This window comes from Oratosquilla oratoria, chromosome 41 (genome assembly GCF_046742065.1).
Source record: "Oratosquilla oratoria isolate Oo_2021 chromosome 41, ASM4674206v1, whole genome shotgun sequence".
Taxonomy (NCBI): domain Eukaryota; kingdom Metazoa; phylum Arthropoda; class Malacostraca; order Stomatopoda; family Squillidae; genus Oratosquilla; species Oratosquilla oratoria.
Window position 1 is genome coordinate 28,829,601 of NC_134817.1, and position 17,177 is coordinate 28,846,777.

At 40.5% G+C, this 17,177-nt stretch overlaps 2 protein-coding genes across 3 annotated transcripts in view; both read left to right on the plus strand.

Annotated features, from left to right (window-relative positions):
• The first annotated feature begins 1,513 nt into the window (after nucleotides 1-1,513).
• Nucleotides 1,514-8,170, plus strand: LOC143021095 (uncharacterized). Its single transcript, XM_076178376.1, has 2 exons — nucleotides 1,514-1,738; nucleotides 1,772-8,170. Exons 1-2 carry the CDS (start codon nucleotides 1,514-1,516, stop codon nucleotides 1,940-1,942), a joined length of 396 nt encoding a protein of 131 aa, XP_076034491.1. The 3' UTR covers nucleotides 1,943-8,170.
• A 711-nt stretch (nucleotides 8,171-8,881) lies between these two features.
• Nucleotides 8,882-17,177, plus strand: part of LOC143021091 (uncharacterized) — a 66,362-nt gene continuing 58,066 nt past the window's right edge. Inside the window, exon 1 of one of the 2 annotated variants that reach the window (XM_076178367.1) lies at nucleotides 8,882-10,891. In XM_076178367.1, coding sequence (XP_076034482.1) covers nucleotides 10,601-10,891 — 291 coding nt within the window. In that variant the 5' untranslated portion in view covers nucleotides 8,882-10,600. Of the gene's footprint in view, nucleotides 10,892-12,203; nucleotides 12,763-17,177 lie in introns of those variants that run through there. The other variant, XM_076178365.1, reaches the window with a different exon arrangement.

Sequence of the window (17,177 nt, forward strand, 5' to 3'; positions counted from 1 at the left end):
GCCGACACCAACGACACCCTTGTAGACTCGCCGACACCAACGACACCCTTGTAGACTCGCCGACACCAACGACACCCTTGTAGACTCGCCGACACCAACGACGCCCTGGTAGACTCGCCGACACCAACGACGCCCTGGTAGACTCGCCGACACCAACGACGCCCTGGTAGACTCGCCGACACCAACGACGCCCTGGTAGACTCGCCGACACCCACGACGCCCTGGTAGACTCGCCGACACCCACGACGCTCTGGTAGACTCGCCGACACCCACGACGCTCTGGTAGACTCGCCGACACCCACGACGCTCTGGTAGACTCGCCGACACCCACGACGCTCTGGTAGACTCGCCGACACCCACGACGCCCTGGTAGACTCGCCGACACCCACGACGCCCTGGTAGACTCGCCGACACCCACGACGCCCTGGTAGACTCGCCGACACCCACGACGCCCTGGTAGACTCGCCGACACCCACGACGCCCTGGTAGACTCGCCGACACCCACGACGCCCTGGTAGACACACGCCGACACCCACGACGCCCTGGTACACACACGCCGACACCCACGACGCCCTGGTAGACACACGCCGACACCCACGACGCCCTGGTAAACACACGCCGACACCCACGACGCCCTGGTAGACACACGCTGGGACCCACGACGCCCTGGTAGACACACGCCGACACCCATGACGCCCTGGTAGACACACGCTGGGACCCACGCCGACCTGGTAGACACGCTGGGACCCACGAAGCCCTGGTAGACACACGCCTGGACCCACGAAGCCCTGGTAGACACACGCTGGGACCCACGACGCCCTGGTAGACACTCGCCGACACCCACGACGCCCTGGTAGACACTCGCCGACACCCACGACGCCCTGGTAGACACTCGCCGACACCCACGACGCCCTGGTAGACACTCGCCGACACCCACGACGCCCTGGTAGACACTCGCCGACACCCACGACGCCCTGGTAGACACTCGCCGACACCCACGACGCCCTGGTAGACACTCGCCGACACCCACGACGCCCTGGTAGACACTCGCCGACACCCACGACGCCCTGGTAGACACTCGCCGACACCCACGACGCGCCGACACCCACGACGCCCTATTCACTCGCCGACGCCCTGGTAGACACTCGCCGACGCCCTGGTAGACACTCGCCCACACCCACGACGCCCTGGTAGACACTCGCCGACACCCACGACGCCCTGGTAGACCCGCCGACACCCACGACGCCCTGGTAGACTCACCGACACCCACGACGCCCTTGTAGACTCACCGACACCCACGACGCCCTTGTAGACTCACCGACACCCACGACGCCCTTGTAGACTCACCGACACCCACGACGCCCTGGTAGACTCGCCGACACCCACGACGCCCTGGTAGACTCGCCGACACCCCCGACACTCGAAGCTACTCGACGGGACCCACGAGGCTCTCGTAGAAATGCTGGGACTTGGGACCTAGAGGAAACCTGCAGCAGCCTCTGGGCGAGACCAAATGTCACTCAGGGAAGATGTGTTGTGGAACCTCTCGCCAGAACTCACGCCGCCCACGTTGACACTCGCCGGAACTCACGCCACCCACGTCGACACTCGTAACGCCCATGGACATTTTCCGGAACTCACGACGCCCACGTCGACACTCACGACGCCCACGCCGACATCCGCTGGAACTCACGACGCCCTCGCAGACACTCGCCGAAACTCACGACGCCCTCAGACACACTCGCCGGAACTCACGACGCCCTCGCACACTCTCGCCGGAACTCACGACGCCCTCGCAGACACTCGCCGGAACTCACGACGCCCTCGCAGACATTCGCCGGAACTCACGACGCCCTCACAGATACTCGGCGAAACTCACGACGCCCTCACACACTCGGCGAAACTCACGACGCCCTCGCAGGATTACATGGCGACCTTGTAGTCACTCGCCGGAACTCACGACGCCCTCACAGACAATTGCCGGAACCCACGACGCCTTCACAGACACTCACCGGAACCCACGTATTCGCCAGCATCGTGATGCCCTCGTAGACGCTCGCCGGAGCCCACGACGCACTCGTAGACATTCGCCAGGACCCACAACCTTGTAGACCCACCGGTATCTACTATGCCATGGTAGACACGTTCTCTGCTGTTTTGGCCTGGATCTCACAGCGCCCTTGCAGAGCCACAAGGAACCATTGCACCTTGGCTGACGCAGCAGGACCCCTTTGGCAAACTAACCAGGACCCACGATCACCAGGTAGATTTGCCATTGTGCCTGAAGAATTGCCAGGTTCCATAGCACACTGGAAGACCCACTGGGATGCATTACGCCTGTATAGACACACCAGGATCCATGGCACACTGGAAGACCCACCGAGATGATGCCTGTGTAGACATGCCAGAACCCATGACACCCTGGCGAATAAGACCCATAATTCTAAATAAATCCAACATGCATCTTCAAATCTTGAAGAGCAACAAATTTCTTATAGGATCTTCACAGCTCCACCAAATACATAGAACTAGCCTCTAGCACACTAAATCTCACCCTGTTCTCCATACCACACTGTAGGTCTCCCACTCCAGTCTCCACAGCACAGTGCACATCTCATGTCTTTAGATACCTGACATGGATCTCTGAAGCACAGCCACAGACATCCTGCAAGGTTCCTCCACACCAAAGCAATCTTTGTGAACACCATGGCACCATAAACCTTGCATGGGTCAAATCTCTACAAGTTTCCGTAACACCATTGTTCTCAACACTAGGCTCTGCACACCTCCATCAATCTACCGAAGACGTCTTGCATGGATCACCAAGGCAGCTCTAGACAAGGATGCAATACCACCACAGGCATCTTCATACGACTTCAACTACACCTTTGGGCTAGCACCACGAATTTCGCTTACGGTCTCCAAAAACCAGCTTTTGTGATTTCATATTTTTGCTTCCTATTTGTAATCCTGTAACCATAGAAATAATTTTGCAAAATTCTACAAAATTCCTATATAATTCGTGCATGTATAACTGATCTAATGGCATTAATGTAGATATAACCATAGGTACCTTTGGGATTGTAATCGCCACAGTAGTCAAGACATGGATCCTTCAGCCATCCGAAGTTTCTGGTCTGGTTTAGAAAGAGTAATTGCTTCATGCTTTTCCAAGATAATTCAAATGAAACTTCTTGTTGCCTGATTTGTTGCCCCAATTTAACTGTGCAACTCAATCTGACAATTACCTTCCACCTATTCTCAAGCAAATCAATCGCTAACCTGCCCTCTTTAACACTGCTGGGGCCTGTTGTACATTACAAATACAAACAGACTCAACTAAATAAAATTGGGGCGTTTATCCTATTTTAGTGTTACCGCCTCTGACCAAAAATTTTACACACTACCCTCCATTTAATGAATTACGCATAAGCTGACAAAATGAGTTAGTGTCCAACATTTCAAAACTAACGTGCGTAGCCACCAATTTCAGAATCAACACTGCAAATATGGCACATCATTTAAACACTTATGTACAATCACATGCCCTTTCAATTATCATGGATATTTTCCCCAAGATCACTAGTTATTTCATCATGGCATTCTAGAATACTCAATCTCGTGAACTTGTCCATCACCAAGGAATGACTCGTGGAATTTAAGTAATATCAATGGAATGATCACCCTTGATCAAAATAAATTTTAATGTCATGGACACCAGGAAGAAGTTTACAATCTTCAAATCCATAAAAATGCTGAGCAGATACGTGTCAAACCATTATTAATCGACATGGACAGCATCCCCAGTATTACACATCCAGCAAATGACAATCTATCCCTCAACTGGCATGCTGTATAGGTTATTGACGTTACATTTAGCCGTTTGATGGCCATTTTATGAACATCTTCCTCGATCTACTCTTAACATTTTGAAACAATGGCCCAGAAGCCCCCACCCTATTAAAACATTAAATGGAGGTTCATTCATCAAATTTGTATTCAAGGACAACTGCAGGCCGGCCCTGTATATCAGGCTAAGTTTTTTTCTGTAACATTTAGATCATTCCCCTCTACATTGGTTGCAATACCAGTTCTAATTGTGAACTAGTCATTGCACTACGGTTAAAATTAAGCATATCCCAGTATTTTTAAATTCCTATTTTTGGTACTTTATGTTTCAACTTCATTTACATTAAGTAGCATTTGAAATAGTACCAAGAAGTTAGTCTCATCTTTACTCCCATTGTAATCAACTTTACTTATTCTATAGCTGCCACACCAAAAATATTTACACACAGACAGGTGGCATCTTACTCACCAGGTGAAGCCACCTTACAGTTGTGTCTGGTCATGGTTTTTCAATAGTTATTTTGAGGAACTGCATGTTCAAGGTGGTCTTTAACTGCTTATTGTCTTACATCCTCCTTTCCACCTGAAAAGGCTTAAATTCATGTTTTCCACAACCCCCACACATACCAAAGGAATTTCTGGACTTTGCGTCATGAAGGTCAAGAGGTTTGACGATAGGTATTTCATATCACATTCCCAAATATGCTTGTTCCACTTACCATACAGGAACAGTCTTCTACATACTCGACATTGAAGAACTAGCAAAACTTTCAGTCTCCATGTCTTCTCATTTATTTCCCACTCCATGTTATTTGCATCAAATCCTGAAAGTACTAAAAGCTCGTTCTACCGACCCTACATCCTATACTCACTTAAAAGTCCACCCTGTAAAATCTTCGATATCTGGTTTTGGATGGTAACTCCCCCTCCCCCATTTTAAAATTAGTTTGTATATACTGAAAGTCACTAATACTTCATGTAAGTCACATTTCATTGTGCTCTTAACCTGGGAAAATTTAGACGGTTTATAAAGAAACTCCTGTCTAACACTAACAAAGACACCAAAGGTCCTTTCCTCTGTATGTGCATGGCAACATTATATCTGAATTAAAACAAACCCTAATATGATAATCCTCTATTTCCAATCCCTACCCTGCCCCTGTATCCTAGGGCCCACTCATCCACTTCGTTCTTTGTCAAGTCTCCCTATTCAATTCTTCTTTCCACACTACTGTATTCAGCTAAATTCACCTCCACTGTACACTTAGTTCTTGGTCAAAATTTCTCCCTACTTGATTTAACCATCCACAGTTGTATTTTCATACTTTAAAACCACCTCCGTGAACCACTTTGTATTGGTCAAATATCTCCCCCTTCATTATTTCTACACTGCCATATTCTTTATACATGCTAAAATCACCACTATCCACTTTGTTCTTGATCAAATTTCTATCTGCCTGGTTCCACAATGCCATATTCTTTCCAGAGGCTCTCCTACGCACTTGATGCACCCTACTTTGCTCTTCCTACAAATTTCGTCTCGTCTCCAACTCTCCCCACCCAGTAAGTGAGGTAGCCTCTCCAATATCTCTTCATTATCATCACATCTTGTCATTCCGCACAATTCAAGACTTGGGATCTAGCACTTCTGCCAACTTTATGATTATCCTCCCATACCTAATCCTGTTGCATCTAAATTATAAAACTACTGTGGCACTTTCAACTTCATCCTGCCAGTCGATTACAATCCTCATACTATGTACGGTAACGAATATTCACCCAGGTTCACATTACATTTACCTCATAAAATTGGGCTTCTGACAGCAATTTTATAATTTTTCCTTCCATAGTGCATAATACAATTGACCAGTTACCATCCAAAACATGTCTACCTAACATACATATTCTATCAACACCAATTCTAACCCAAGATACAAGCTTGCTTGCCATTTCACTTTGTCAGACTATCTGCACAATCTTAAAACCAATTCTATTATCTAACCCTTTCCTTTTCAAGGCCTTTTATCTCAAATATGAACTTTTGATTCCCTAAAATAATTATTCTCATATGAGCCAACAAGCTAAACAATTTAACAGCATTCAGTAAAATATGGGTGTAGTAAATAAGGCTAATCTTCCAGTATTGCACTTACGTGCTGTACTCACTCCTACCACAGGTAACCCAAGGCTTTCAAAGAGCAAACCTACTACTATCTGACCATGCCTAATCAAATCTTGCAGAATTTGGCAATACACCAAAATACTTTTAACATGGCAACAAAATTCCATTCATAAATATATGTTCACCCAAGACAATGTTCAATTACAAGAACCATGTTTTGTTGCTTGTGACAGTTACTACTCAAAACTTACCACACATCTTACTATGAATATTTGATGATCAGTATGATGAAAACTTCTCTTAAGAAGACTGTTGCTCCTCAGGGAAGAATGGGTGCATAGCTCTTTGTACAGATATAATGCCTGGCAGGACCCCATGCCTGCAGGAGTTTCAATGTAGGATACTGCTCAATTCTCCATTCTGCTCAATTTCAAACAAAACAGCATATCTTCCACCTTTTTATAAAGTACCTTGATTAACCTTCACCTGAAGGAACAAGGTCATAATTCAGTAGAAGGAAAAGATATTGTTGGATATATGTTATCAGGAAAATCTCCAATTAACTGGCAAGTACACCAAAACCTGGCGATACAGTTCAGATGGGTGTGGATGAATTGGCTGCAGGAAGAATGGGTAGGAATGGGGAACCAGTCGGCTCTATGTTGCTTTTGTGGGAGGGTGGCAACCAGTCGGGTGTCCATCAGGTTGCAGATACTGGAAGTACTGTAAAAACAGTGACGAAACCCTACCTGTCTAAGCATTAATCTGACCACCCATCCAATAAGTTTACTATTACGCAGTTACCCACTAACACCCAACCCTTCTACAAACTTACGTTAAAGAACTAGCAATACCACATACTTTCAATAAATCCAAGTGCACTGTACAAATTTCTAAAGTGGATGTTAATTACAACAATGTTGCAAGCCTCCCGACCCGAGCAATCTAATTCCTAGTAATACAAATTGAGCCAGTGCATTTTACACAGCTTCTCTAGGAAATTTCCATTAACAAATCTGGTCAAGCTCAGCCCTTCCCAGACCTGCACCTAGCAGTAAATTCTAAGAAAAAAAAAAAAATAAACAATACTAATATACATAACTAAGTATCCATGTAATATGAAAAAATGTCACTAAAAACTGGTTTCGATAATAGAACAAGAAAATATAACACACAAAGATCATAAAAATTTATCTTAGAATAACAAAAATAACCTCCCTCCTGAGTAAACTTAAATAAAACAAATCCCATCCACCCTTTCCCAGTTAATTTAAATTGGGAAATAACCTCCCTCCTGAGTAAACTTAAATAAAACAAATCCCATCCACCCTTTCCCAGTTAATTTAAATTGGGAAATTTAGAAAACCACAAAATATAACCGACCCAACCCCCTTTGACAACCCGCGTCCTCGCCCGCAAACCTTTACTCCAGGAAAGAGTGCGAACGATTCAGGAACTGGCCGAAACTCCACTGCGCAGAGCACCTCGGCGGTAGTATAGCGATTGCCAAGTTACGTCCGTAATCTTGCAGGGCAGTCTGAAAAAAGTACTTTTGTCTGCATACCCACCCCTAACCCACACCACTACAAAGTAAGAAAGCTTGAGGGAATTCAAATTCTACGATACCGCCTGTTAATCACATGGGAGGTAGCGACGTTCGAACGGGTACTGGCTCAGTCACCACACGTTGCCTGTTTGAACCAGTTCCCAGGCGTCTGGCAAATAGCAATAGACGTGATAGCAACTGTCGACAATGAGCCCAACTTTTCCGTCACACCACATCTCCATACGTAAACACTGCGATACCATCAATACCCCACTTGTATTGTACAAAAAGCTCACTTCAACCAATTTCAGGAAGCTACATTTAACTGATGAAAAATGAAGGCAAACTTGAAGTAGTCTTTCATGCAATTACAACACTCTCACCTGTTGATACAAGACACGCAACAAAGGGAAATCTGTCAGAAATAAAAAGCTGGAAGGTACTGGATGTTAGTGGAACAAGATGATCAGGTGTGTGATGATGGAAGTGATGGAAGGGGCGCCGCTAGTGCCAGTGGTTTAGCTGCCTGGGAATGCTAAGTGTTGGGCATCAACCTTCCAACCTGTAGAAGGAACAAACAGCAAGCACCTGGTGGGGGAAAAAGTACTCCCTACCTACCCATTAAAGACATAACGATTGCAATAAAAAAAAAATCCTGATCGCACAAATATCCAACTCAAAATGACCTTGTTCACTACGTGTATAAATTTCACAAATTATGGCATGTTACTCGTGGTTTAACGGGGTCAGCTTTGCTCCACTCCTCCCGACGACTGCCACGAAGTAGGATGTAGATTGTAGTGGTCGATACTACCACGACCATGGGGATGGTTGTTCAGGGGGTTGTGTTGGATGTAAGACCATGGCAAAGACGAAGTCGTCCACACCAAGAAATTTCGAAGCTGTAAAAGGACATACTGACTGATACACTTTTAAATACTTTCGAATAAAAATATCTTTATTGACGTTAGTTATTACAGCACCTATACCCTTAAAACGATAGTTCACCGAAACTAATAGTACAAATATCACAAGATAAACTCCCGCTTATTAAATTGACGCTACTGCAACGATGGAACTCTCGCACTTGACGTGTTGACCGACCAAAGATGTGTAGGAAAATTTCTTCAATACCCTTCCCGAGTTGCAGCTTTCCACTACCTCCCTTGACAACCCCTCTAAGTGAACTGAACCTCTGTGGTGCGCCAGCTACGAGGAAGAATTTAGGTCGCCTTTCAAAGAAGAAATTGTGTACTCCTCCGCGCATGGACGAGAAGTAGTACCTCAATCAAACTGTTTTATATGGGATGGAAGGCATAACTAAAGTTTTTCTTCCTTTCTCAAATAAAGACGAAAAATTAGCATACATTAGGTTTGATATTGGTTAAGTATTCATTAGCAGATTTGCTTTGGTTTCAGAACGACCGTTATTGATCCGCGGAGGAGTATGGTGTTCTCCTTTGTGACGTCACATCTCCCGACCACCTGGGCCTCTGGGAGGGCGAGGAGACGAAGGCGTTCTACGTCGTATCGACAGGGTGCAACCAACAGTACACTCGAATGCCAGCAATGTGATAAATATTACAAAATTAGAATTTGATATGTAGAAATATGAAAACATTCTCTATAGAAGAATCACGGTTGAATAAAGATAATCACTAATTAAGAGGGAAGATAGATATGTATATAGCTGTGACGTAACAAGGTACCAGCAGTATATCCTACCAATTTTATAAATATTAAAGGAGAAATTGAGGTGAAGAAAATTGAAAAAAGTGTCTGTAGAAGAATCATAGGTGCATTGAGCCATGCACGAATGCACATATAGAGGAGAGATATGGATGTCAAACATAATGAAAATTATGTAAGGAAGAATCGAATATGTTAAAGAAAACTAATTATTAGCAATAATTTGGGAGGTCATAAGAAAATATAAAAATGCCTATGGACAAAGTCTACGCTGAAAGACACGACACCACACAAAGAAAGATACGAGGGGAGGAAATACAAACAAGATAGAAATGAAAAAAAAATGAAAGAAGACATGGGAAATAGAAGAACTTCGGAGACAAATAAGAGCTGGAAAGATTAATAAAGAATAAAGCCTTACTACGACAACAGACAGGCAACATAACAAGAATTTAGGGAGACCAGCATATGTTCATGTGAGGAATCTGAATAAGTAAAAAACCCATCACTTTGTCATGGCAGAAGATATATTTATCAACTATGTAATTATAAGTTGTTTCTCTTCATGATTTATTTTTATTATCGTTTGATACTATCACTATTATTATTATTATTATTATTATTATTGTCATAACTATTACTATTATTATTATTATTATTATTATCATTATTATTATTATTATTATTATTATTTTCCCTTTTCTGGTGTGGCGGGATTTGGGAAAAAATGAAGGACCACACGAATGTTGAGAATTCATGAATGGAGATATGGAGTGAACAATTTTTGAGAACCACTGGTATAAAGGAAGTGATTGCCCCTGGAAACGAAAAAATGTACCAGAGAGAAAATTCGAGGTGTAACCTGTTCAATAAGGAGAATACTGTAAATAATATACTTTATGTTACTCTGCCTAAGACTGTTTTATAGCGAAGATGAACAATAGATATATTCCTATTTGAAATTTTAACTATAGAAGAGAAACAGAGAAACTTCACATAATGTAGAAGACAAAATACTGAGAAAAAACAAGCTAGGAAGAGGCAGAGTACAGTATAAAGGATGTGTATAAACAAAAGCGAAGCGCTTAAACATTGTCTAAAGGTTATAAACGGCTCACGAAGAGGTGCCCCGATATATAAGCCATACACCTCGAACTTAACATAAACATGAACCTGAGTAACAAGTTCATCAGACGTCCCGTATGCTACGGGATCGTCCCGTAATTCAAGCATTCGCCCCACGTCCCCTATCGGCCCTCCCCAGGACGATTTCTGTCCCGTATTTTCAAGGCTGGCAGCAGTTAGTCACAATTGTGCGCTGAGTGAGGCCGTGTTCCAAGTGCTCGTGGCTTGCCATTAAGTGCACGTGATTTGTGAAAACTAACAGCGTCGGCATGTCGTCATATCAGAGCAACAAGAAAGCCAAGCGGAAATGCGTTTTTAGAACAGAGTGGCGAAATGATATGGATCTGAAGCAATGGCTCATCCCCGAGAGAAACAAGAAAACTAGAGCATTTTGCACACTGTGTCACAAGAGTTTTAGTGTCGCCAATGGTGGACTAAGTGATGTGCGACAGCATGCATCCACACAACAACACAAAGCAAATCAACAAATATATTCATCAGGAGCAAGTTTAAGAATAAAGTCATTTTTTCCAACAAAAAATTGGACAAAGGCTGATAAGGTAAGCCTAGTTTTTTTCCCTTGTAAAACCAGATAGGATCATGCCAAGATTAGCGAACCCAATCACAGCAGTGTTCGCTATTCTTTACAAGAAGATTATTGGGTTCGTTATTCTTTACATGAGTATAATCAGGTTTTCTGTTCTTAACATAGACGCTTCGGTACCTGGGTACACAAACAGCATTTAAACAAATTGTTAAATTTCAAAGCTTCTGTTCACTGGTTTACTTTTATGAATCCTCACTGGTTTAATAGTGGTTTTCATTTACTGGTTTTAATTTCTGTATTCAAATATACAGGGAGTCTCAAGGTTAGGTTAGGTTAGGTATACGGTTGACAGGTTATCAGGGTTCTGTAATCCAATCGTCATTGCAGTATCCCTTCAATAATTAGTTTTAACAGATTTTTAATGAAAATTGAACATTATGTTACCATATTATTTTCATTGTTTATTCATTAATATAAATTTAGCATATTATTTTTTACATTTTGTCAAAGGTTGCTTTTCTTTACATGAATACGTTTGGGTTGGCCATTCTTTGCATGAGGATCTTTAGGTTCGCTGTTCTTGACATGAGGATCATTGTGTTCTCTGTTCTTAACATAGAGGTTTTGGGTTCTCCACCGGATGAACTGTAAAGGAAAATTATACTGTTCAGGGTTCATCACTTACATGCAGACGAAGCCCCAACACTTGAAAACAGTTGCATCAACTGCAAAAAATTAACATTAATAGGCTAAGCACAATGTGTAGGAAGAATGAACTCTTAAGATTTCGATTTTTTCATTTGTATTTCTTCTGTAACTGAATGAATACATCAACATGGTCAGTCACTTTACTTTGATTATCTCTTTAGATCTGTAAACTATTCCATATATCTTCATTTTGGGTGTCCCGCATTTCAAAATTCAAAATTTGATCACTTTGCGTTTTCATTTAGCATACTGAATTTTCAACGAAGTTTTGGTATAGCCAGTGTTATTTCTCAACACATTTATAAGTTCATCGAACATTGTTGTATGTAGATATATGCAGAAATGTTTATCTATTATATATGTGTGTGTTTATATATATATATAATATATATATATATATATATATATATATATATATACATATACATACATACAGTAACGTAAAACCCCGATGAACCGAACTTCATTAAACCTGATTTCGTGTAAAACAACCCCTTTGTACCAACTAAACTTTCCTCGGTAAACCAAACGCAAGTTCGGTTTGTCCGACGAATTTGAAAGCCGACCGAACATCCGGTGACGCTTTGTGTGCGACTGAACAGTGTGTGGCTGGCTATCACAGAGTGTGGTGCCTCGCTCGTGTTTTCTCTTTCGCTCGCAGTGATTACATCTACAATGTCTTCCCGGACTCGCACCCCATCTTCATCTCGTAAGACTCCATCACCCTCTTCTGCGTCATCAAGAAAGGGGGAAAAGAAGAAGATTCTCTCTGTGCATCAGAAGTTGGAGATAATTCAGGACCATGAGAGGGGCATGTCACGTGCTCAACTGATGGACAAGTATAGCCTGAAGAAAACAACTGTTCATGATATCATCAAGGCCAAAGAAAATACGAAAGAAGTGTTGAAAGGGATGGAGAGTGGGAAGAAAAGTAAGGAGGTGTACCGGAGGAGACCGATTCAAATGGATAATCTCGATGAAGCTGTTTATAAATGGTATAACCAGGAGAAAACAGAAGGTATACCAGTCCGTGGCGTGGATATAAAACATGCTGCAAAGAGACTTGCTGAGCATCTTGGCCACACCAGCTTCAAATGTAGTGATGGTTGGCTTTGGCGGTTTCGACGGCGCCATGGCATTGTAAACAGAGTCAACACAGCATCCCATTCTTGTTTGGTAAGTACAGCACATTCAAAATTACTTTTATTTGATGTACCTTATCATTTATATTACATTAATTAAGCAGTGCACTACTGCAGATCTACCGTAACGCGTAAAAGAAGCCACCCAATTTAAACATACTTGTTACCGAACGCTTCAGCTTATAAAAGGTGCTATTACATCTTATAAACCATTTTTTTAGATAAACCCCCAGGCATCTCCCCCCAGTTAGATAGGTCCATCGAGGGTTTATATATATATATATATATATATATATATATATATATATATATAATATATATATATATATATATATATATATATATATATATATATATATGTAGATATATATATATATATATATGTATATATATATATATATATATATATATATATATAATTATACTCAATGAACCATATATTGTTATCAAATACACACACAAATGTATATATGTATATATATATATATATATACAATATATATATATACATATATATAATATATATATATACACAGTATAAATATATATATATATATATATATATATATATACATATATATATATATATATATATATTTATTATACTCAATGAACCATATATTGTTATCAAATACACACACAAATGTATATATGTATATATGTATATATATATATATATTATATACAATATATATATATACATATATATATATATATACATATATATATATATATATATATATATACACAGTATAAATAAATATATATATATATATATATATATATATATATATATCAAGGACTACTATTACACAGGACATGCGCACCCAGATCCCTGGGTCCGCTAGCGGAGGCCACTGCTTTCTTTGTAACCTAACATTTTATATTGGACAAATATATCAAAACTAGAAACCTAACATTGTATATAGGACAAATATATCAAATATTGACTTATTCAATGCAGTATAAGTTAATATAAACTTTTATAGTGAAATAAGAAACTAATTTTAAGGCACTGTTATGCTTTGAAATGCCAATTTTAGCCGGACTTAACAGGTATTATTGTATGAGATTAGTGGACACCAGGGTTGCGATTTTTTCTTTTTTTTTCAAATATAAGATATATATATTTTTTATTTAAATCAGATTTATTTGATTTAAATAGATTTTTATAGATTTTAGATATTGTGGGATTGCTATCTGATATGCGATCTGATTGCTAAAGGACATTTTTACCATATCAATATAAGGAGCAGTGTTATATAGACTTGCCACAAGTATACAAGGAACGGTATAAGCCTACATGTAATATATATATCACTGTGCAGCCCACAACAAGTTTCAACAAGATTCTTGTTGAAACTTGTTCTAGGTAAGCAGTTTCTCACTGAGTCAGTTGGTGCTTTGGAATCAACCAGGAAGGATGTCTTCTGGACCTGGCAGAGTGGTTCCTTCAGGCAGAAAAAATTATTCTGTCTGAAATTATTTTGAAAAACTACCAACAACTTCTGGCAAAGGGTACCGAGCTAAATGCAAAGACTGCAGCCAGGAACTACAGGGCATTGTGTCAGGAATAAAATCTCACAGAGATAAATGCCAAGGTCAGCCACAGCATACAGAAGAAGAAATTGATGACCCAGGTAAATAATTTTACTTATATTGTGTGCATTTCTCCCTTTTCATACGCAACTATATAAATTTGGTGAACAATGGAGAGCATGTGCAATAAAAATGTGAAGGCCTAAAGAGATGATACTTTAACTTCATTACTTCTAAATTTGGGTAATGACTATATCACTATAATATACTGTATCCACTCAACTTTGGGGCCTAGATGATTGTTATTAATTTCATTCAACATTGTGTAATATATTTCATAGGTTCCATTGGAATTCAGCCTACATGGGATTCAGCCCAAAGGAATTTAGCCTAACCTAACCCAACTAACCCATTATTTTTAGTGAATTTAAAAGTGGACTGTATCCTGTGTGGGCTGAATTCCAAGCCCATCTATTTCATATCCTGTTAATTATTTCCAAATAATTTAGTGGCTTGTGTGAATATGATCATCATCTAAAAAATTACTGTACTCAAAAGTAGCCTAAATCACACTGTATTCATTCATTTATAAATTAAGCAATATGCTAAAATTTTCGGTTTCAATTTCAGGATCTGTATCAACAGCTTCAATCCCTTCATCATCGGCTTCACTTGAATTATCTGCAAACCTGACTCCACCATTAAAAAGGTCACTATCAGACTCCTCCACAGGCGCCACTTTTCCTAAATAATTTTCATCTAAAAAAAAGTCATCAACATCTCTGGACAGATTTATCATAAAAACTTCAGCCTCTCAAAAGGAAAATCTCGACAAAGAAGTTGCAAGAATTATATTTGCTACAAATTCACCATTTCGTCTTGTTCAGCATCCTCAGTTTCTCAAGATGGTTCAGAACCTGAGGCCAGATTATATTCCTCCATCCAGAAAAGATATTGCTGATAAGTACTTGGATCTTGTGTATGAAAAGGAATATAAAAAGTGTGCAGATGACCTGAATAATGAAACTGTATGTCTTTCAATTGATGGGTGGTCTAACATCCATAATGAGCCCATAATATGTGTCACTCTAACAACATCCACTGGTCAGATTTATTTAGTTGACACAATAGACACATCAGGGAAACCTCTGCTGAATATCTTCTACAACTTGTACAAAATTCGATCAAGAAGGCTGAACAAGATTTTGGTTGTCACATTGGAAGTGTTGTGACAGACAATGCAGCAAATGTCGCCAAGATGAGAAAACTCTTGGAGGAATCTAGTGAACCTGAGCATACCGTTCTCACATACGGCTTATACCGTTCCTTGTATACTTGTGGCAAGTCTATATAACACTGCTCCTTATATTGATGTGCTAAAAATGTCCTTTAGCAATCAGATCGCATATTAGATAGCAATCCCACAATATTTGAAATCTATGAAAAAAATTATTTAAATCAAATAAATCTGATTTAGATTAAAAAAAAATTATATTAAAAAAAAAAAAAAAAAACGCCAACTCTGGTGTCCACTAACCTCATACAATAATACCTGTTAAGTTCAGCTAAAATTGGCATTTCAAAGCATAACAGTCCCTTAAAAATAGTTTCTTATTTCACTATAAAAGTTTATATTAACTTATACTGCATTGAATAAGTCAATAGTTAATATATTTGTCCTATATACAATGTTAGGTTTCTAGTTTTGATATATTTATCCAATATAGAATGTTAGGTTACAAAGAAAGCAATGGCCTCCGCTAGCGGACCCAGGGATCTGGGTGTGCACGTCCTGTGTAATAGTAATCCTTGATATAATATATATATATATATATATATATATATTTATATATATATATATATATATATATATATATACATATATATAAATAATGTATGTATGTACACACACACATACACAAACACACATATATATATATATATATATATATATATATATGTGTGTGTGTGTGTGTGTGTGTATGAGAGAGAGAGAGAGAAATTCGCTAGTGGACCGTGACGCCCATAAAAAAGTAGAGTTCCAGGAAAGAATCGTAGTGGAGAGTTGATGGTGGAAATGTGTCTAGAAAGAGAGTTGGTGATAGCAAATACAGTGTTTCGGAAGAAAGTCAAGCATAAGTACACATGGGAGAGGGTGGTGGATGGAAGGGTGGAAGATAGAGCGTTAATGGATTATGTAGTGGTAAATAGGATTATGATAGGAAGAGTTAAGGATGTACATGTGCTAAAGGGAGAGGGCGGGGGAATATCAGATCATTTTTGGTGGAAGGTGAGTTGAGAGTGGAGGATAGATGGAGAAAGAGGAAAGGGGCAAAAGGTAGGGAGGTGCCTAGAGTGAACTCTTTAAATGAAAAGGAGAAGGAGTACAAGAAGAAGCTGAAGGAGGAGTGGGAGGCAGTGAAGGATAGAGTAGAGCTAGGTGTGGAGGAAGAATGGGGATGGTTCAAGGAGAGAGTCATAAAGTGTGCAAGAATGGTGTGTGGAACAAGAAGGACAGGAGGAAATAGAAGGAAGGGTAGTGAATGGTGGGATGAGGAAACGAAGAAGGTTGTAGAAGAGAAGAAGCGAGCTTTCACAGTTTGGTTACAAAATAGGACGAGGGAGTCATATGAGAGATACAAAGAAAAGAAAAGAGAAGTAATGCAAAAGGTAAAGGAGGCAAAGAGGAGAGCAGATTTTAAATGGGGTAAGAGTATGACAGAAATTTTTGAAAGTAATAAAAAGATGTTATGGAAAGAAATTAAGAGAGGAAGAGGAGGCGAATCAAGTAGAGAAGAAAAGGTAAAAGGTGCAGATGGAGAGATGATAATGGAAGAGAAGGCAGTAAGGGAAAGATGGGCAGAATATTTTAGGGAGTTGCTAAATGTGAAGGAGGATAGGAGGGAAAGA

Coding starts and splice junctions, on each gene's coding strand:
- LOC143021095 (XM_076178376.1), top strand. CDS start 1,514: ATGTCACTCAGGGAAGATGTGTTGTGGAACCTCTCGCCAGAACTCACG. Junction 1,739..1,771: donor ACTCACGACGCCCTCAGACA/CACTCGCCGGAA, acceptor CCCTCGCACACT/CTCGCCGGAACTCACGACGC.